The 22,930-nt window shown below is 44.0% G+C and overlaps 2 protein-coding genes across 5 annotated transcripts in view; one reads left to right on the top strand and one right to left on the bottom strand.

The window, feature by feature from the left end:
• The window catches only part of MRE11 (MRE11 double strand break repair nuclease), a 297,684-nt gene extending 289,546 nt beyond the window's left edge, over nt 1–8,138 (bottom strand). For all 3 annotated transcript variants that reach the window (XR_012881284.1, XM_075851486.1, XM_075851485.1), the window contains exons 1-2: nt 8,029–8,138; nt 3,380–3,460 (exon numbers count right to left, since the gene is read on the bottom strand). Coding sequence is in view for 2 of the 3 variants with exons in the window: in XM_075851486.1 (XP_075707601.1) it covers nt 3,380–3,402 (23 nt within the window). In the remaining variant the exon portion in view is untranslated. The remainder of the gene's footprint in view (nt 1–3,379; nt 3,461–8,028) is intronic.
• A 67-nt stretch (nt 8,139–8,205) lies between these two features.
• Nucleotides 8,206–22,569, top strand: ANKRD49 (ankyrin repeat domain 49). 2 transcript variants are annotated; one of them, XM_075851487.1, is made up of 3 exons: nt 8,206–8,312; nt 19,916–20,209; nt 21,909–22,569. In XM_075851487.1, the coding sequence occupies exons 2-3, from the start codon at nt 19,916–19,918 to the stop codon at nt 22,350–22,352; spliced, it is 738 nt and encodes a 245-aa protein (XP_075707602.1). In that variant the 5' UTR covers nt 8,206–8,312; the 3' UTR covers nt 22,353–22,569. The 2 variants fall into 2 exon arrangements, with proteins under 2 accessions (XP_075707602.1, XP_075707603.1); XM_075851488.1 differs by lacking the exon at nt 8,206–8,312 and adding an exon at nt 8,320–8,484.
• The last annotated feature ends 361 nt before the right edge of the window (nt 22,570–22,930 follow it).

The following is a 22,930-nucleotide window of genomic DNA, read 5'->3' on the forward strand; positions in this document are numbered from 1 at the left end:
TAGGATTAGATACAGTGGCTCAGCAGACAGTACCACACATGATAGGATTAGATACAGTGGCTCAGCAGACAGTATCACACATGATAGGATTAGATACAGTGGCTCAGCAGACAGTACCACACATTATAGGATTAGATACAGTGGCTCAGCAGACAGTATCACACATGATAGGATTAGATACAGTGGCTCAGCAGACAGTATCACACATGATCGGATTAGATATAGGGCCCAGCACAGTATCATACATGATTGGATTAGATACACAGCTCAGCAGACTGTATCACACATGATAGGATTAGATACAGGGCCCAGCTCGCTGACATTGCGGCTCCAGCGCTGGACCCAGGAAAGGTAAGAATAATAATTTTGCTTCTTTATGTGTTACTGATTATTTTTGTGTGTTTGTGTTTTTTTTACAGGTTCGGTTGTTGGACTTCGGATACGAGGACTTCAATGACGGCGTTTTTTTTATTCTCAATAAAATGGTTAATGAGGGTTGTGTTTTTATTTCAATAAAAAAAATTTCTATGTGCTTGTATCTTTTTAAACTTTATTATCACCGCCTTAGTAATGGCCGCTGGCTGATTGACAACCTCCATTACTAAGGCGAGGCTTAATGTTAGCCGGTGCAGAGTCTACACTAACCCCCATTATTACCCCGGTACCCACCGCCACCAGGGGTACTGGGAAGAGCCGGGTACAAACCAGTACCCGACCAGCTGTAGTGACGGGCAGGCACCGGGGTGGCCGCAGGCTGGTAGTATTAGGCTGGGGAAGGCCAAAAACAGTGGCCCTTCCCACCCTGGTAATGCTGCCTGCTGCTGCTGTGTTGTATCTGGCTGGTTATGAAAATTGGGGGGGACCCGACATCGTTCTTTCCAATTATTTTTTAAATGACGTGGCGTCCCCCCCATTTTCATAACCAGCCAGATACAATAAAGCAGCAGCAGCCTAGCATCACCAGGGTAGGAAGGGCCACTGTATCTGGCCTTTCCCCTCCTGATAATACCAGCCTGCGGCCACCCCAGTGGCCGACCATCACTACAGATGGTCAGGTACTGGATCGTACCCGGCTCTTCCCAGCACCCCTGGTGGCGGTGGGTACCGGGGTAATAAAGGGGGTTAGTGTTAGCCTCTGCACCGGCTAACACTAAGCCCTGCCTTAGCAATGGATGCTGTCAATCAGCCGGCGGCCATTACTAAGGCGGTAGTAATATAGTTTAAAAAAAACCACAAAGACATAGAAAAAATATTTTATTGAAATAAAAAAAAAAAACACAACCCTCATTAACCATTTTATTAATAAAAAAAAAAGCTGTCATCGAAGTAGTCCTGGAATCCGCCGTAGTCCAACGACCGAACCTGTAAGAAAACACACAAAAAATGATTAGTAACACATGTGTTAGGGTATGTGCACACACACTAATTACGTCCGGAATTGACGGACGTATTTCGGCCGCAAGTACCGGACCGAACACACTGCAGGGAGCCGGGCTCCTAGCATCATAGTTATGTACGACGCTAGGAGTCCCTGCCTCGCTGCCGGACAACTGTCCGGTACTGAAAACATGATTACAGTACAGGACAGTTGTCCCACAGCGAGGCAGGGACTCCTAGCGTCGTACATAAGTACGACGCTAGGAGCCCGGCTCCCTGCAGTGTGTTCGGTCCGGTACTTGCGGCCGAAATACATCCGTCACTTACGGACGTAATTAGTGTCTGTGCACATACCCTAAGGCTTAGATACAGGGCCCATGTGTGATACTGTCTGTGGGACCCTGTATCTAAGCCTACCACAAGGTAGGCTTAGATACAGGGTCCAGCAGACAGTAATCTTATACAGTATAAGATTACTGTGTGCTGGGGCCCTGTATCTAAACCTACAGTGTGGTAGGCTTAGATACAGGGCCCAGCAGACAGGATCACGCATGGGCCATGTATCTAAGCCTACCATGTGATTGGCTTAGATACAGGGCCCAGCAGACAGCATCACACAATCTGTGATCCTGTCTCATGGGCCCCCTAAGCCTGCTACATCGTAGGCTTAGGGGTTGTGCAGTCCCTAAACATTGATGGCCTATCCTCAGGATAGGCCATCAATAGCTGATGTGTCGCCCGGGACCCGCAAATCAGCTGTTTTGAAGGGGCCGCAGCACTCGTACGAGAGCTGCTTCCCCTTCATTTCACTACTCGCCCACACTGTGAATCGCCGAAACCGATTCACAGTGTGACCGGAATGAAGTGACAGGAATGAAGGGGAGCAGCTCTCGTACGAGTGCTGCGGCCCCTTCAAAACAGCTGATTGGCGGGTCCCAGGAGTCGGACCCCGCCAGTCAGGGCTATCTTACCTTCCTCTTCGGCCGCGGCGGGAGTTCTGTCGTCTCGATGCTGTGCGCGGCGCATAGCGCTGTGACGTCATGTGCTGCGCACAGCGCCTGACGTCAGGACCTCCGCTGCGATCCGGAACCAGGAAGGTAAGTAAAGTATGTTACTATAGTAACAGGGGCCCGCGGCCCGAGTTACTATAGTAACTTTTTATTGATGTGGTGCGGGGGGCCGTGGGCCCCCCTGGCTTCGGGGCCCGGTCGCAATTGCGACCGCTGCGACCCCTATAGCTACGCCAGTGGTCCACGGGCCTCTGTCTCAGTCCTCAGCATCGCGCAGCTGAGAACTGAGTCGGCCAGCAGAGGAACGGGCCCCCTTCCCACGCGGGGCCCTTGTGCAGCTGCACCGGCTGCACATGCGGTATGTCCGCCCCTGGTAGTTACATTCTTGTATATAGGGGGCAGTATTATAGTAATTATATTCTTATATATAGGAGGCAGTATTATAGTAGTTATATTCTTGTATATAGGGGGCAGTATTATAGTAGTTATATTCTTGTACATAGGGAGCAGTATTATAGTAGTTATATTCTTGTATATAGGGGGGAGTATTATAGTAGGTATATTCTTGTATATAGGGGCAGTATTATAGTAGTTATATTCTTGTACATAGGGAGCAGTATTATAGTAGTTATATTCTTGTATATAGGGGGGAGTATTATAGTAGTTATATTCTTGTATATAGGGGGCAGTATTATAGTAGTTATATTCTTGTACATAGGGAGCAGTATTATAGTAGTTATATTCTTGTATATAGGGGGGAGTATTATAGTAGGTATATTCTTGTATATAGGGGCAGTATTATAGTAGTTATATTCTTGTACATAGGGGGCAGTATTATAGTAGATATATTCTTGTATATAGGAGTCAGTATTATAGTAGATATATTCTTGTATATAGGAGTCAGTATTATAGTATGTATATACTGTATATTTACATAGGCTAAGTAATATAGCCAACAATAATGTCACACAAAAAAAAAAAAGATTACTTACAGAGTATTAGCAGACGAGCTCATGTTTACAATTTAACTGGATTTTACAAATCTCGGATGTGATATGCGAATTGGCCCAGGTCTAGGGGAAAAATAGACACAGTGATATGAGTGTTATTGTCATGTCTAGCATAAATGCCATCTTGTTCCTCATAAACAAAATGAAGTAATAAAGGAGACCGTTTTACAATGATTCCAAGTGCCCCACGCTGAACAAAGATAGAAAAAACTAAACGAGAGCTTCGGAGGAAGAGTCTTCCATTATACAGATGCTGAGGAGCTCGTTGCATGATTGTCTGAGCAGCGGTAAACGACGACTCAAGAATCAAGAATCAGCAGTGACTGTATAATACAATGGAAGTCGCAGTGTAATAATTCCATTTCTATGCTGAATACAAAATGCTGAGAAATCACTTAAATAATCAGGGATGTGCTAGACGTCCAATTATATCATCCGTGCAAAGGGTAGAATCACCTGGTACGCAGGGTGACTAATATATATATATATATATATATATATATATATATAGCACACAAGAAAGTGGCGACAGCACACTGCGAACACTAATGCCACCAAATATAAATAAATATGTATTACTGCTGAATCTACTTACAATAGGGAGGTTCTTAGCGCACATTCTGATCAAATTGTGTGAGCCCACCTGCCACGACAAGGCGTCCTCTATAGGTGGGAACCTATGCTGCACATACACCCAGTACTGGGACTAAGCCTACATATATATCTGGGGATGGTAGGAACCAGAATTAAACGAATTAAAATCACCCAGGGCAGAATGGGAGGAGTGCAAGATCAAAAATGGAGGCAGTCACTAACCCCACATATATGGATCACACAAACAACATAAAAAGTTTGAACAGCACATTCCAACAAAATGAAACAAAACGTGTATACAGGTGCAAGAACGGCTGTGACTGCAAATATATACAGCACACAAGAAAATGGTGACCGCACACTGTGAACACTAATGTAACCTAAGCCACTAAATATAAATAAGTACGCATTACTGCTGAATCTACTTACAATAGGGAAGCACTTTTTGATCAAATTGCGTGAGCCAAAATGCTAAGAAATCACTTAAATAATCAGGGATGTGCTAGACGTCCAATTATATCATCCGTGCAAAGGGAAGACTCACCGGGTGAATTATATATGACACCCGGACATACACAACAGGCAGTAACAATAATGGTATGTTCATACACGGAGGATATGCTGCGTAAAAGTACACATTATATCCGCCCTGGTCACCGCAGGTAATTCCGGCCGAAAAACCGCACTAAATTATGGTGACGTTTTTCGGCCGGAATATCCGTTGTGGAAAACTGTAAGTAGAAAAAAAAAAAGAAAACGTTTCATACTAACCCGTAGCCATGGCGAAGCGTGCCTCTGCTGTCCTGCAGCCCGGTCTCCTGGGATGACATTTCCTCCCATGTGACCGCTGCAGCCTGTGATTGGCTGCAGCGGTCACATGGGAGGAAACGTCGTCCCAGGAGGCTGGACCGGCCGAAGAGGCACAGAATTCTGCGTAAGTATAAGAATTATTATTTTTTCTGATTTGCGATTTTTGCGGCGGATCGCATTCCCGCCGCAAAAAAACGCCACATCTACAAATTCTTGCGGGTTTTACCTCTGCATTGAATTTAATGGGTAAAACCCGCAACAAAAAAGCAGCAATTACGCAAATACAATTGACATGCTGCGGATTTAGGCCCCATGAACACGACCACGTTCCGTCCGTGATATACGGTCCGCATGTCCCGGACCTAACACACTGCAGGGAGCCGGGCTCCTATCATCATAGTCATGTACGACGCTAGGAGTCCCTGCCTCTCCGTGGAACTACTGTACCGTACTGAAAACATGATCATATATAGTGTTGAGCAGTTTTGCAATTATCTTTATTTACTTATCTCATACTGATCTGGAATTACATCATACTCCATTCACATCCGAAGCTGCATTCAGAATCCTGCTGTTTGGTAATGGAGAGCCAACAGCACTTTGTTGACAGACATGCCCCAAATCTACATCAGACTGTAGTACAGTGCCTGAAGCAAACACTACAACTCCCACAATGCACAGAAGAGCAGGCTCCACAGACATTGAACAAGCAGGGGGTGCCAAAAGAAAAGGTCTAGTTTCAGAGCAATTTTCACAAATACAGCAAAACCAATGCGGTTCTAGCAAAAATGTAGTTTGGCAACGATTATAAAAAAAAAAAAAAAAGCTACCAAAATGTCTCATGTAAATCCACCCTGATGAAGCAGCCGTCGTCGTGGACTTCTAAGGCGAGAGAAACATAAAATACACGAAAAAAACACATCGCATTTCTATGTACTAAAGATTCAAGTTGAGAATCTTTACTGATATAAATCATGTCATTTGTGGTGAAAATTACGTATCAACGGTCAATGGAAACCAAAATCATCAACCAGTTGGGGGCTGAATTCCAAATTCCCCCGAAAATGAAAGTAAAAAATTGAAATAACAGGCAGATCCAATTTGCGTGAATTTCATCACAGCAACTCATAATGTGACTAGGGATGCGCGATGCATCGAAACTTCGATACCGTGCCCCCTCTAATGGTTCAATACTGTTAATTCATGTATTTCGATACTAAGCTGTGCGGTCGCACAGCTTAGTATTGAACCAATTGTATTTGCGGAAACGCTGCTTATTTCTTGCAGGTTTTCACCATTGAATTCAAATAGTAGTTGTTGCGTTTTTTGCGACGGGTTCGCAGCGATTCCGCCTCCAAAAATGCTACTCAGAAAAAAATAAAATCTTATACTTACACAGGAGTCTGTGTTTCTTCCTCCAGGCCGGCCTCCTGGGATGACGTTTCATCACATGTGACCGCTGCAGCCAATCACAGGTTGAAGCGGCGGTCACATTGGATGAAATGTCATCCCAGGACGACGGCCTGTATGACGTCATAGGGCCGGCCCCCTTTGATGACGCTTCATCCCAAGTTGCTGCAGCGGTCTCCTGGGATACAACATCTTGCACACGACTAAGATCGGGCAGTGAAAAACGTGCCGCTCTCGGAGTCCCGTTCACCGGTACCGCGATCGGGCTGGGAAATCCAGCCGACACTCGGACCGTTTTTCACAGCCCGAACTCGGTCGCGTGCTAGAGGGTAAGTGCTGCAGGTTTCCACAGCAGACGTTCCAACCAAAAAACTGCACCAGTTTGGTGAAATTTTTCTCACGCAATTACCTATGCCGTACAGGGCGGATACGCTGCGTGTAAACTCAGCCTTAAAGGTGCACGCTCTTTCTTTTGTCAGATTTGAATAGTGTTGTTCCATTATGTCCTACAGAGGTAATGGGGGATTCCTCTCCATTAGCCATGGCAGAGTGAGAAGGATGAGGACGCGTTACTCCCACCGCTGCCTCTGTCCCCCCTCCTTGATTACCTACATTCAGAAAAAGAGCGGGGCAGGGGGTGGAGTAAGGCGGACTATACAGATTAGCTAAAACTCGGCCGAACCTGTCAACATCGACTGGCCGATACCCTAATGTGTACGGCGGCGTCCGACCCTCCGCTGACGCTGACGGCAGATGTCGGGGTGAATTAGGGTCAGGCGTGTTTGATTTTACCTTACCCGATTCTTTGTTCACATCTGCGTCAGGACATTGTTCTGCTCCGTCAGAGTAGAACAAAGGAATGCCGATACCGTTGCAACGCGGACCCCGCAGGCGGCGGACGGAACCCATTGACTTTAATACGTTGGGCTTTCCATCAGGGTGTCCGTCGATACACCGGAAACAATAGCACAGCCAGCTGCTCTATTGTTATCTGTCATTTCTGCCGGAGCCTCGGACGCAGATGTGAACAGGCCCCAAGCCGCTTATGTGTTTGCAGTTTTACAGGCGGCTTTCATGGTCTGTGGTTTTACCAAACGAAGTCAATAGGAGAAAAAATATGATCTAGAATATCTGAGCCCGGCAGTGTTTTAGGCACGCAGTCTGGTGGGGGGGATTACTGCTACTGACACTGTTATGGAGACATCTGTGGATGACACACTGTTATGGGGGCATATGTATATGACATTATGGGGACATTAACGGCTGACACACTTATGGGGATAATTACATCTGACACTTATGGGGACATCTACAGCTGAGACACTGTTATGGGGGCGTCTCCGGCTGACACACTGTTATGGGGGCATCTCCGGCTGACACACTGTTATGGGGGCATCTCCGGCTGACACACTGTTATGGGGACATCTACAGCTGAGACACTGTTATGGGGGCGTCTCCGGCTGACACACTGTTATGGGGGCGTCTCCGGCTGACACACTGTTATGGGGGCGTCTCCGGCTGACACACTGTTATGGGGGCATCGCCGGCTGACACTGAAGTGACAATTAGGGTAACAACATCTACAATTTCACATAATCTAGATTTATTGCAACTATATAGGAGTGCTAATGCATTTTGAGGTACTTTCCCACCGCCCAGCATACTGACCGGCCATTACTGTCTCTATAACCCCCTATGGGACATAAAACTACACAAACAATCCTAAGCACACTCCATAGCAATATGCAATTACTCTGCATGTATCCACACGTAACAGTACACACAGTAACTGAACCCAACTCTGCTGCAATACCTACCACACTGCAAGATCGCGGGAAAACGTGTGCATGCTGGGAGCTGCAGAAAAAACTACAAATCCCACAAGCCGTGCACGGCATCATAGCGCTCTGCACGACCGGACGCCAACAAAATGGCTCCTTCGTCAGAGACGCGGAAACTACAGCTCAGTATGGGCTCTAGGGAGCGTAACGTAAAATCTAGATAGGAAGACGCAGGGGGCTATTGTAGGACGCGCAAAGCATGCTGGAAAGTGTAGTTTTTAACCTTCGTGCTATGTGAAGAAGCCACTGTAGTCTGAAAGGTGAGGAGGGGTCGTGTATGACAAGCTGGGAGGTTATTTGATTGTTATTCTCGCGGGTGTGTTTTTCGTTAAGATTTTTCGGGGGTAACGTGGTAGAAGTCACGATGATTGCTGCAGGGACTTAGTGATGTGAATGTGGATTTTTGCAGGACTTTCCTTATAATAATGCCAGGTGAGTGGTATTAATACTGATTATTCATGGTTAATACTTCTAACCAGGGGTGGACTGAGAGTGGTATGGCCCCCCTAGCCAGCCCCTGGAGCTGATCGGTAGGGGTCCGACTGCCAGGACCCTCACCGATCCTGAGATTAAAGGGGCCGATGGCCAAGAGCGCCCCACTAAATATGCAGTATGAAAAGGGGAATAGGCGGCTGCCAAAAGTCTCTGGCAAAGCTTATCTCTGTTGAAATCCAACATACCCTCCATGTCAGACGGCAGGGGACATTCCAGCTACATGTTAGATTAGTGAGTACAGCTGATATTTATTTAATGTGTATGGAAAGTTTCAGGCTCGTTCCACATCTTAAATAGAGTGTCAGCAGAATGTCCATATTAGACCAGTAGCCGCATATTGTAGAGGAGACTAACCTGTTTCTAACGTTTATTTTAAATGTCCTACTGCCTCCTTTGTAGAGAAATCTATTTTATGAACTTTATGCTAATGAGCGTTTAGGGGCAACGAGGGCGTCACCATTGCCCCTAAATGCTCTTGCGTCGCTCCCGAGTTCAATTGGCGTAATTTATCACGATCATTTTTAGTACCAGGTTTGCGCTCCTAGGCGGCACACGTGGCTTTAGCTGAAGAATACATCACAACGTGGGTCGGCTTGTATTTTGGGAGGTGTAAGCGTCTTGGATCTCTTATGATCCTAGTGATGGCAGAGAAAACACTCCTATAATGACAGCATTGTGCTCCCTTCCTGCAGCTGCTTGTCTGCTTCCTCCCAGCAGAGGGCGCATAGTGGGCAGGAGGTGAGTACATGTGGGGGAGAACTTGTGATAACTGGAAGCAGGGGAGGGGGAATATGGCTGTAGGTGCCTTCTTGGGGGGGGGGGGAGGTAGTGTAATGTGTTCTAGCAGCGATCAGAGCTGCAACTCTAAGGCCCCATGCACACGAACATCCTTTTGCGGCCGCATTTCCCCCGAAAATCCACGTGAGAATTGCGGCCCCATTCATTCCTATGGGGCCATGCACACGACCGTGGTTTACGTGGCCCAGGAGCCCGGACCGCAGAAAGAACGGGCGTGTCTTATTACGGCCGTGTTCTGCAGTCCAGGCTCATAGGAAATAATGGGAGCGGCCATGTGCACGGCTCGCAGGTGACACTCCACTGCCGGCCGACCCGAAGATATCACGGCCGTGCACATGGCTACAGTCGTGTACGTGAGGCCTTAATGTCCCTTATGGGACAAGTAAAAAAAATATGTTTTTTTTAAAAAAGTGTAAAAATAAAAGTTATGTGACATAAACAAGAACGGCTTTTTTTCCTATAATAAGTCTTTTATTATAGGAACAAAAATGAACACGTAAAAAAAAAAAGTACACATATTTGGTATCACCGCGTTAGTAACGGCACCGCAAAAAACAAGCCCTTACACAGCTTTTTTGACTGAAAAATAAAAGTTACGGCTCTCAGAATACGGTGACACAAAAAATAATTTATTTTATAAATAAGTGATTTTATTGTGCAAACGCTGCAAAACATAAAAAACCTATATACATATGATATCGCCGTAATCGTACCGACGCGCAGAATAAAATATAATGGTCATTAATAGCGCACGGTGAACGCCGTAAAAACAAAAAGAACATTGTCAGAATTGTTGGTTTTTGGTCACCCGGCTTGCTGAAAAATGGAGTAAAAAGTGATCAAAAATATCGCATGTACCCCAAAATGGTACCAATGAAAACTACAGATTGTCCCGCAACAAATAAGCCCTCACACGGCTCCGGTGGAGAAAAAATAAAAAAACTTCTGGCTCTCAGAATATGGCGATGCAAAATGTGCTGAGTATTCCAAAAGCGGATAAGATCGGGCGCCATTTATCAGTGCGACACTGGCCACATATCTGCGGATTATTATTTATTTACCTCATTAATATATCCTCTTATTATACCCTGATGTTCTCCACACAGCTTACATATACCCTGATGTACTCCGCACAGCTTACATATACCCTGATGTACTCCGCCCAGCTTACATATACCCTGATGTACTCCGCACAGCTTACATATACCCTGATGTACTCCGCACAGCTTACATATACCCTGATGTACTCCGCACAGCTTACATATACCCTGATGTACTCCACACAGCTTACATATACCCTGATGTACTCCTCACATATTACATATACCCTGATGTACTCTGCACAGCTTACATATACCCTGATGTACTCCTCACAGCTTACATATACCCTGATGTACTCCGCACAGCTTACATATACCCTGATGTACTCCGCCCAGTTTACATATACCCTGATGTACTCCGCACAGATTACATATACCCTGATGTACTCCGCACAGCTTACATATACCCTGATGTACTCCGCCCAGCTTACATATACCCTGATGTACTCCGCACAGATTACATATACCCTGATGTACTCCTCACAGTTTACATATACCCTGATGTACTCCGCACAGTTTACATATACCCTGATGTACTCCGCCCAGATTACATATACCCTGATGTACTCCGCACAGCTTACATATACCCTGATGTACTCCGCACAGATTACATATACCCTGATGTACTCCTCACAGATTACATATACCCTGATGTACTCCGCACAGTTTACATATACCCTGATGTACTCCGCCCAGATTACATATACCCTGATGTACTCCGCACAGCTTACATATACCCTGATGTACACCGCACAGCTTTCATATACCCTGATGTACTCCTCACAGTTTACATATACCCTGATGTACTCCGCACAGCTTACATATACCCTGATGTACTCCGCACAGATTACATATACCCTGATGTACTCCGCACATATTACATATACCCTGATGTACTCCTCACAGCTTACATATACCCTGATGTACTCCGCACAGCTTACATATACCCTGATGTACTCCGCACAGATTACATATACCCTGATGTACTCCGCACATATTACATATACCCTGATGTACTCCGCGCAGCTTACATATACCCTGATGTACTCTGCACAGATTACATATACTCCGATATACTCCTCACAGCTTACATATACCCTGATGTACTCCGCCCAGCTTACATATACCCTGATGTACTCCGCACAGCTTACATATACCCTGATGTACTCCGCACAGCTTACATATACCCTGATGTACTCCTCACAGATTACATATACCCTGATGTACTCCGCACAGCTTACATATACCCTGATGTACTCCGCCCAGATTACATATACCCTGATGTACTCCGCACAGCTTACATATACCCTGATGTACACCGCACAGCTTTCATATACCCTGATGTACTCCTCACAGTTTACATATACCCTGATGTACTCCGCACAGCTTACATATACCCTGATGTACTCCGCGCAGCTTACATATACCCTGATGTACTCTGCACAGATTACATATACTCCGATATACTCCACACAGCTTTCATATACCCTGATGTACTCCGCACATATTACATACCCTGATGCATTCCGCACATATTACATATACCCTGATGTACTCCGCACAGCTTACATATACCCTGATGTACTCCGCACAGATTACATATACCCTGATGTACTTCTCACAGCTTACATATACCCTGATGTACTCCGCACAGCTTACATATACCCTGATGTACTCTGCACAGATTACATATACCCTGATGTATTCCTCGCAGTTTACATATACCCTGATGTACTCCTCACAGCTTACATATACCCTGATGTACTCCGCGCAGCTTACATATACCCTGATGTACTCCGCACAGCTTACATATACCCTGATGTACTCCGCACAGATTACATATACCCTGATGTATTCCTCACAGTTTACATATACCCTGATGTACTCCGCACAGCTTACATATACCCTGATGTACTCCGCACAGCTTACATATACCCTGATGTACTCCGCACAGCTTACATATACCCTGATGTACTCTGCACAGATTACATATACCCTGATGTATTCCTCACAGTTTACATATACCCTGATGTACTCCTCACAGCTTACATATACCCTGATGTACTCCGCGCAGCTTACATATACCCTGATGTACTCCTCACAGCTTACATATACCCTGATGTACTCCGCGCAGCTTACATATACCCTGATGTACTCCGCACAGCTTACATATACCCTGATGTACTCCGAACAGATTACATATACCCTGATGTATTCCTCACAGTTTACATATACCCTGATGTACTCCACAGCTTACATATATCCTGATGTACTCCGCACAGATTACATATACCCTGATGTACTCCGCACAGATTACATATACCCTGATGTACTCCGCACAGCTTACATATACCCTGATGTACTCCGCACAGCTTACATATACCCTGATGTACTCCGTACAGCTTACATATACCCTGATGTACTCCGCACAGCTTACATATACCCTGATGTACTCCTCACAGATTACATATACCCTGATGTACTCCTCACAGATTACATATACCCTGATGTACTCCTCACAGATTACATATACCCTGATGTACTCCGCACAGATTACATATACCCTGATGTACTCCGCACAGCTTACATATACCCTGATGTACTCCGCACAGCTTACATATACCCTGATGTACTCCGCACAGCTTACATGTAGCCTGATGTACCTGCACATATTACATATACCCTGATGTACTCCGCACAGATTACATATAGCCTGATCCACCCGCACAGCTTACATATATCCTGATGTACTCCGCAAAGATTACATATACCCTGATGTACTCCACAGCTTACATATATCCTGATGTACTCCGCACAGATTACATATACCCTGATGTACTCCGCACAGCTTACATATACCCTGATGTACTCCGTACAGCTTACATATACCCTGATGTACTCCGCACAGCTTACATATACCCTGATGTACTCCGCACATATTACATATACCCTGATGTACTCCGCACAGCTTACATATACCCTGATGTACTCCGCACATATTACATATACCCTGATGTACTCCGCACAGCTTACATATACCCTGATGTACTCCGCACAGCTTACATATACCCTGATGTACTCCGCACAGTTTACATATACCCTGATGTACTCCGCACAGTTTACATATACCCTGATGTACCCGCACAGCTTACATATACCCTGATGTACTCCGCACAGCTTACATATACCCTGATGTACTCCGCACAGCTTACATATACCCTGATGTACTCCGCACAGCTTACATATACCCTGATGTACTCCTCACAGATTACATATACCCTGATGTACTCCGCACAGCTTACATATACCCTGATGTACTCCGCACAGCTTACATATACCCTGATGTACTCCGCACAGCTTACATATATCCTGATGTACTCCGCACAGCTTACATATACCCTGATGTACTCCGCACAGCTTACATATACCCTGATGTACTCCTCACAGATTACATATACCCTGATGTACTCCGCACAGATTACATATACCCTGATGTACTCCGCACAGCTTACATATACCCTGATGTACTCCGCACAGCTTACATATACCCTGATGTACTCCGCACAGCTTACATATACCCTGATGTACTCCGCACAGCTTACATATACCCTGATGTACTCCTCACATATTACATATACCCTGATGTACTCCGCACAGCTTACATATACCCTGATGTACTCCGCACAGCTTACATATACCCTGATGTACTCCTCACATATTACATATACCCTGATGTACTCCGCACAGATTACATATACCCTGATGTACTCCGCACAGCTTACATATATCCTGATGTACTCCGCACAGCTTACATATACCCTGATGTACTCCGCACAGCTTACATATACCCTGATGTACTCCTCACAGATTACATATACCCTGATGTACTCCGCCCAGATTACATATACCCTGATGTACTCCGCACAGCTTACATATACCCTGATGTACTCCGCACAGCTTACATATACCCTGATGTACTCCGCACAGCTTACATATACCCTGATGTACTCCGCACAGCTTACATATACCCTGATGTACTCCTCACATATTACATATACCCTGATGTACTCCGCACAGCTTACATATACCCTGATGTACTCCGCACAGCTTACATATACCCTGATGTACTCCTCACATATTACATATACCCTGATGTACTCCGCACAGATTACATATACCCTGATGTATTCCTCACAGTTTACATATACCCTGATGTACTCCGCACAGCTTACATATACCCTGATGTACTCCGCACAGCTTACATATACCCTGATGTACTCTGCACAGATTACATATACCCTGATGTATTCCTCACAGTTTACATATACCCTGATGTACTCCTCACAGCTTACATATACCCTGATGTACTCCGTACAGCTTACATATACCCTGATGTACTCCGCACAGCTTACATATACCCTGATGTACTCCTCACAGATTACATATACCCTGATGTACTCCTCACAGATTACATATACCCTGATGTACTCCTCACAGATTACATATACCCTGATGTACTCCTCACAGATTACATATACCCTGATGTACTCCTCACAGATTACATATACCCTGATGTACTCCGCACAGATTACATATACCCTGATGTACTCCGCACAGCTTACATATACCCTGATGTACTCCGCACAGCTTACATATACCCTGATGTACTCCGCACAGCTTACATGTAGCCTGATGTACCTGCACATATTACATATACCCTGATGTACTCCGCACAGATTACATATAGCCTGATCCACCCGCACAGCTTACATATATCCTGATGTACTCCGCAAAGATTACATATACCCTGATGTACTCCGCACAGTTTACATATACCCTGATGTACTCCGCACAGTTTACATATACCCTGATGTACCCGCACAGCTTACATATACCCTGATGTACTCCGCACAGCTTACATATACCCTGATGTACTCCGCACAGCTTACATATACCCTGATGTACTCCGCACAGCTTACATATACCCTGATGTACTCCTCACATATTACATATACCCTGATGTACTCCGCACAGCTTACAAATACCCTGATGTACTCCGCACAGTTTACATATACCCTGATGTACTCCTGACAGCTTACATATACCCTGATGTACTCCTCACATATTACATATACCCTGATGTACTCCGTACAGCTTACATATACCCTGATGTACTCCGCACAGCTTACATATACCCTGATGTACTCCGCACAGCTTACATGTAGCCTGATGTACCTGCACATATTACATATACCCTGATGTACTCCGCACAGATTACATATAGCCTGATCCACCCGCACAGCTTACATATATCCTGATGTACTCCGCAAAGATTACATATACCCTGATGTACTCCGCACAGTTTACATATACCCTGATGTACTCCGCACAGTTTACATATACCCTGATGTACTCCGCACAGCTTACATATACCCTGATGTACTCCGCACAGCTTACATATACCCTGATGTACTCCTCACATATTACATATACCCTGATGTACTCCGCACAGCTTACAAATACCCTGATGTACTCCGCACAGTTTACATATACCCTGATGTACTCCTGACAGCTTACATATACCCTGATGTACTCCTCACATATTACATATACCCTGATGTACTCCGTACAGCTTACATATACCCTGATGTACTCCGCACAGATTACATATACCCTGATGTACTCCGCACAGATTACATATACCCTGATGTACTCCTCACATATTACATATACCCTGATGTACTCCGCACAGCTTACATATACCCTGATGTACTCCGCACAGCTTACATATACCCTGATGTACTCCGCACAGCTTACATATACCCTGATGTACTCCGCACTGCTTACATATACCCTGATGTACTCCGCACAGCTTACATATACCCTGATGTACTCCTCACATATTACATATACCCAGATGTACTCCGCACAGCTTACAAATACCCTGATGTACTCCTCACATATTACATATACCCTGATGTACTCCTCACATATTACATATACCCTGATGTACTCCGCACAGCTTACATATACCCTGATGTACTCCGCACAGCTTACATATACCCTGATGTACTCCGCACAGCTTACATATACCCTGATGTACTCTGCACAGCTTACATATACCCTGATGTACTCCTCACAGATTACATATACCCTGATGAACTCCGCACAGTTTACATGTACCCTGATGCACTCCGCACAGATTACATATACCCTGATGTACTCCGCACAGATTACATATACCCTGATGTACTCCGCACAGCTTACATATACCCTGATGTACTCCGCACAGCTTACATATACCCTGATGTACTCCGCACAGCTTACATATACCCTGATGTACTCCGCCCAGCTTACATATACCCTGATGTACTCCGCACAGCTTACATATACCCTGATGTACTCCGCTCAGCTTACATATACCCTGATGTACTCCGCACAGCTTACATATACCCTGATGTACTCCGCACAGCTTACATATACCCTGATGTACTCTGCACAGCTTACATATACCCTGATGTACTCCTCACAGATTACATATACCCTGATGAACTCCGCACAGTTTACATGTACCCTGATGCACTCCGCACAGATTACATATACCCTGATGTACTCCGCACAGCTTACATATACCCTGATGTACTCCGCACAGCTTACATATACCCTGATGTACTCCGCACAGCTTACATATTCCCTGATGTACTCCCCTTTTAAAATGTGTAAAAACAAAAGTAAATAGTTATTAGTGTAAATTTTTATTATAAATATTCAATGTCCAAAAAAAAACCTTTTCACATTTTTTTTTCTCTAAAGTAATTGCTTTGTTTGTAAAAGTCCAAACTATTACAATATACCATTATTTAACTCGCACGGTGAACGCAGTGAAAAATAAAGAATTTAAAACTGCAAAATTGCTGTTTTTTGGTCACCTTGGCTCTACAAAAATGTAATAAAAAGTGCTCAAAAAGTCTTATGTACCAAAAAATGGTACCAATAAAAACTACAGCTCGTTCCGCAAAAAATAACACCGCTTTGTTGACGGAAAAAAAAAGTTATGGCTCTCGGAAAGCGGGGAGGAAAAACGAAAAAGCAAAACGGGGATCAGTCCGGAAAGGGTTAATTACTTTCTAATGAAAAAAAACATTTATGACCACACGTGGGGTATTGCCGTACTCGGGAGAAATTGCTTTACAAATGTTGGGGTGCTTTTTCCTCCTTTATCCTTTGTGAAATTGAAAAAATTCTACATTTTATTGGAAATAATGTTGATATTAATTTTCACGGCCCAATTCTAATAAATTCTGCAAAAGACGTGTGGGGCCTAAATGCTCACTATACCCCAAGATAGATTCCTTAAGTGGTGTAGTTTCCCAGATGGGGTCACTTTTGGGGGGTTTCCACTGTTTCGGTGTCTCAGTGGCAAATGCGACATGACACCCAAAAACTATTCCAGCTAAATTTGAGCTCCAAAAGCCAAATAGCGCTCCTTCCCTTCTAAGCCCCGCTGTGGGTCCAAACAGCACTGTATTACCACATATGGTGTATTTCCGTAATCGGGAGAAATTGTTTTACCAATGTTGGGGGGCTTTTTCTCCTTTATTCCTTGTAAAAATTAAAAATGGCTACGTTTTTTCAGAAAAAAAGTAGATTTTTACCTTTACAGACTAATTCCAATGAATTCTGCAAAACTGTGGGGTCAAAATGCTGTTTTCATCCCTCCAGTGCATTGCAAACGCGACACGGCACTGAAAACTATTTCCGCAAAATCAGAAATCCAAAATCCAAATGGCTCTCCTTCCATTCTGAGGCCTGCTGTGGGTCCAAACAGCAGTTTATTACCACATATGATGTATTGCTATAATGGGAAGAAATTGCTTTAGATATGTTGTTGTTTTTTTTCTACTTTATTCCTTGTAAAAATTAAAAATTTTAAAGTTTTTTCAGGAAAAAAAGTAGATTTTCATCTTCACATACTAATTCAAATAAATTTAGCAAAAAAACTGTGGGTTCAAAATGTTAACTATACCCATAGATAAATTCCTTAAGGCGTGTATAACCTGACATGGTGCCTAAAATATATTCTAAAAAAGGAGGCCCCAAAATCCACCAGGTGCTCCTTTGCTTCTGAGACCTGTGTTTCAGTCCATTAGGACACTAGAATCTGGACAATAAATATTGAGTTGCATTTCTCGGATAAAAGCTTCTGTACCAAAAAAAAATGACATTTGTAAATTTCACCTCTACTTTTCTTTAATTCCTGTGAAACGCCTAAAGGGCTAAAACACTTTGTGAATGCTGTTTTGAATACTTTGAGGGGTGCAGTTTTCAAAATGGGGTGACTTCTGGGGACTTTCTAATATATAAGGCCCTCAAAGCCACTTCAGAACTGAACTGGTCCCTGTAAAAATAGCCTTTTGAAATTTTCTTGAAAATGTGAGATATTGCTGTTAAAGTTCTAAGCCTCGTAACGTCCTACAAAAATAAAAGCACGTTCAAAAAACGGGGCAAACATAACGTAGACATATGGGAAATGTTAACTAGTAACTATTTTGTCTGTTTTACAAGCAGATACATTTAAATTGAGAAAAATGCTAATTAAAATTTTCTTAATCTTGGTGTTTTCTACAAATAAATATTGAATTTATTGACCAAATTTTTTTCGCTAATATAAAGTACAACATGTCACGAGAAAACAATCTCAGAATCGCTTGGATAGGCAAAAGCATTCCGGAGTTATTACCACATAAAATGACAAATGTCAGATTGGAAAAATCTGCTTCGTCCTGAAGGCCAAAACAGGCTCAGTCCTGAAGGGGTTAAAGTTTAAAAATAAAAAAGTAAAAACATAAAGTAATGTTATATTTAATAAAATACACATGCACCTTTTTTTATGAGAAACATTTAAAATACGTCTCAATACATAAAACATATATATATTGGGTATTGGCACGGCCGTAATAACCTGCACAACAATTGTTTTTTGCGTCATTTATGGTGTACGCTGTAAAAAAAAAAACCTGCTTTCACTTATTAATGTGAAGCACGAGGTGTGATTAATTTAGTACCTCCATGTGCCTTTCATTATTAGTAATTAACCCCATCATGTACCTCACACATTAACCCAATGCTGTCCATTATGACTGAGAAACATAATGGGGTTAATTACTATTAATGTGAGGCACGTGGAGGTTAAATTCATCATCAGAAAATGGTAGAACTTTTTTTTTTGTTTTTATTACTGTTGGTAAAGTATCGTTTTGGTATTGAAGTCCAAATTCTGCTATCGTGACATTCCTAGAGACAGCTGGGGCTAGGGTCCTGCTGTGACTGCTGGGGGAGGCATGCTATGACTACTGGCCTCATCAGATTTGTGTGAATTCGGCTCTACTGCATGTCATTGCTGGGTTTTAACATTTGCACCTGACTCCTAGACCAATCAGATATTTCTCCTAATGTCTTGCATCTTTCAGATGGCGTCCTTGCAGGAAACTGACGGCTCCTCTGCCCAGGTTAAAAGTGCAGACGACCCTACAGAGGACGAGATTGAACAGCAAGAAAAACTTGACCACTTTCCGGATGACTTTAATCAGCTGGATCTCTTGAAAACCCACCGACATCTTATTCCAATCGGCACCCAGAGTCTTTGGCCGGGAGAGTCTGAAGAAGATGATGAGGAGAAGACTGAGGATTGGTACCTGACCCAGGAGGAGAATCTGAAGGATGACGCCAAGGAGTTAATACTTTTTGCTGCAGAAAATAATAGAGTAAGTTTATACAATGGTGAAGAGATCAAATGGCGTTATAATCTCCAGCAGCCGATCAGAACTTAATTGGCTCGGTGTTATATTGCTGCTTAGGACGGAGATCGACGTCAGTAGGCGATAGATAAGTGGGGTTCTAGTCCTGCCATGATTTCATTCCCCTTTTCTGTTCTAAAATCGGTGATCATTCCGTTTTGAGTGGTAAACCTGAGTAATCTGAGAGAGACTGGTTACTATGGGCAACCTATAAAACTGGTTGTTATGCAGTGTATCCATAGTAACCAAGCTGTTCACCTCAAAGCTGCATTGATACTGTGGTGACGGCATAGAAAGGGAGAAGCAGCCTGGCAATAGTTACATCATGACAGTCATCTCCGCATAATACGGGTGCTTTTTTTTGCGCCTCTATTACAGACCCACCGCTTGGACCTCCCGCAGTTTGAGTGGTTTCTATGGTGCTTTACCTCCGGTACTCATGATCCACGGGAGGTCCGAATACTGCGTCCATTATACAGCTGCGAAAAAGCACCTGCATTGCGCTAGTCTGAGGGCGACCGAAGACCTTGTGCACACTTCACATGTGCGTTTTTGTTCCATTTTTTTACATCCGTATTTCAGGAAGATTAGAAAAACAGCAAAAAAAAAAAAACAGTTAATCCTTAAACAAAAACGGAAGAAATACAGATGAAAAACGGACAACATAACAAAACACAGATACAATACAGAAGCAAAAATGGAACATATTGTTAAATTATCTGTATTGCGCATCCATGTATGATTCGTGTTTTCGTTTCATTCAATTGTGAAGGAGCCCTTAGGCCGAGTAACAGCAGATCTTGCCTTTGACCTCCTGTTCTGCCAGTGAATAGATTTATTTTTTCTTTATGCTAGAAGCTGAAAATAGTACAGACCTAATACTTCTCACAGCTGAGGGTTTGCTACAATTGTATACAATCTAGACCATCTGAGCTGAACTGCCTGTTCTGGAGGCGGATACATTTTACCTGTACTGATCCATTGTAGCAAACTATCAGGACAGAGGGTTGTACTGCTGATATGTTTATCTCACAGAAGATTGCCTAGGCTGGACACAATTGTAACACACTCCGCTGTCAGAAGCATTAGGTCTTCAACCACTGGGTTTAATAAATAATTCACTGATAGCAAGCAGAGTTCTTAAAAATGATGAGGCTTTGCAAAAGTATTTGAGGAAGTTGCAGATCTTCTCATTGTAAAATGATTAAAGGGGTTGTGCAGTGCCTAAAAATTGATGGCCTATCCTCAGAATAGGCCATCAATGTCTGATCGGTCGGGGTCTGACTCCTGGCACCCCCGCTGATAAGCTGTTTTGCTCGCACCAGCGCCACTTTCCCTTCTTTCTTTATCTGTTCGCGCTGTGAATTGCCGCTACAAGTGTGTTGGCGATTCACAGTACGAGCAAATAAGGAATGAAGGGGAAGAAGCGCTCTTAAAAGCGTTGCGGCCCCTACAAAACCGCTAATTGGAGGGGCCCTGGGAGTCGGACCCATCAATCCTATCAGTCGGATAGGCCATCAATTTTTAGGGACTGGACAATGCCTTTAGTTACATACGACCGGAGAGTCCCTTAAAGTCATTTGCATGGTATGATGTGTCTGGGTACCTCGTGAACTAGGTGTTGTTTTCTTAGTTTCTTCATGTATTGGTTATTTTCTCCATACAGCTGGGAACCGTTCAGAGGATCCTGTCAATCACCCCGGATCTGGTGAACGTAACTGATGAAGATCATTACACCCCATTGCACCGAGCCTCGTACAACGGTCACCTGTCGATCGCTCGGGAGCTGATCGCAAAGGGGGCAGATGTTCACGCTGTGACGCTGGACTCATGGACCCCTCTACACAGCGCCTGCAAGTGGAATAACACTACTGTTGCCTCCTTCCTCCTCCAGCACGGTGCGGACATCAATGCACAGACTAACGGGTCACTAACACCGCTACACCTGGCCGCGGCCAACAGAGACAGCCGGCAGCTTCTGGAGCTTCTCCTCATGAATCGCTACGTCAAACCCCAACTGACCAATAAACTAGGAGAGACGGCCTATGAGATCGCCCGGCGCACCGACGTGTACTATTACCTATTTGAAATGGCAGATTATTGGACTTAACCTCCATCTACCTGCCGTAATGAACTTCAGATTTACTTATGTGATGTGAATGTAACGTTGTGGATTAGCCCATAGTCTGTGTACACGTCTGCCATGTGCAATGTACCCGTAGTATAGAAATGACGACATGTGTATGCGTTCACAGCAGAAAATTACATGAATACATCAATGTGATCAGTTTTACAAGACATATTCCATATTACAGACTAATATGTCACCTGCCTGCATCTGATACTATTATTTCTTCTTCGAAACGCGTCAGTTTAAAGTAAATGACTTACTTCTACTCTGAACAAGCCTAAGGGCTCGTTCAGACGAGCATGTCACTCGGCCACACATGTACACGGACACATGGATTTCAATAGGGCCGTTCACACAGCCGTTGTATCAACAGAGCGTGTGAAGTGTCCGTGGAAAAATAGGACGTGTCCTATTTTTTTGTGTTTTCACGTCCGAGGTTGCACACGCTCATCTGAATGTAGTCTAAGGGTAAGTGCACACAGGGCGGATACGCTGCATAAAAGTACAAAGTGTATTCATCCTGGAAGCCGCAGGGAATTTCCTCCCCAAAAAACGCA

The sequence above is a fragment of the Rhinoderma darwinii genome, chromosome 2 (assembly GCF_050947455.1).
Source record: "Rhinoderma darwinii isolate aRhiDar2 chromosome 2, aRhiDar2.hap1, whole genome shotgun sequence".
NCBI classification, from domain to species: domain Eukaryota; kingdom Metazoa; phylum Chordata; class Amphibia; order Anura; family Rhinodermatidae; genus Rhinoderma; species Rhinoderma darwinii.

Coding starts and splice junctions, on each gene's coding strand:
- ANKRD49 (XM_075851487.1), top strand. CDS start 19,916: ATGGCGTCCTTGCAGGAAACTGACGGCTCCTCTGCCCAGGTTAAAAGT. Junction 20,210..21,908: donor TTGCTGCAGAAAATAATAGA/GTAAGTTTATAC, acceptor TTCTCCATACAG/CTGGGAACCGTTCAGAGGAT.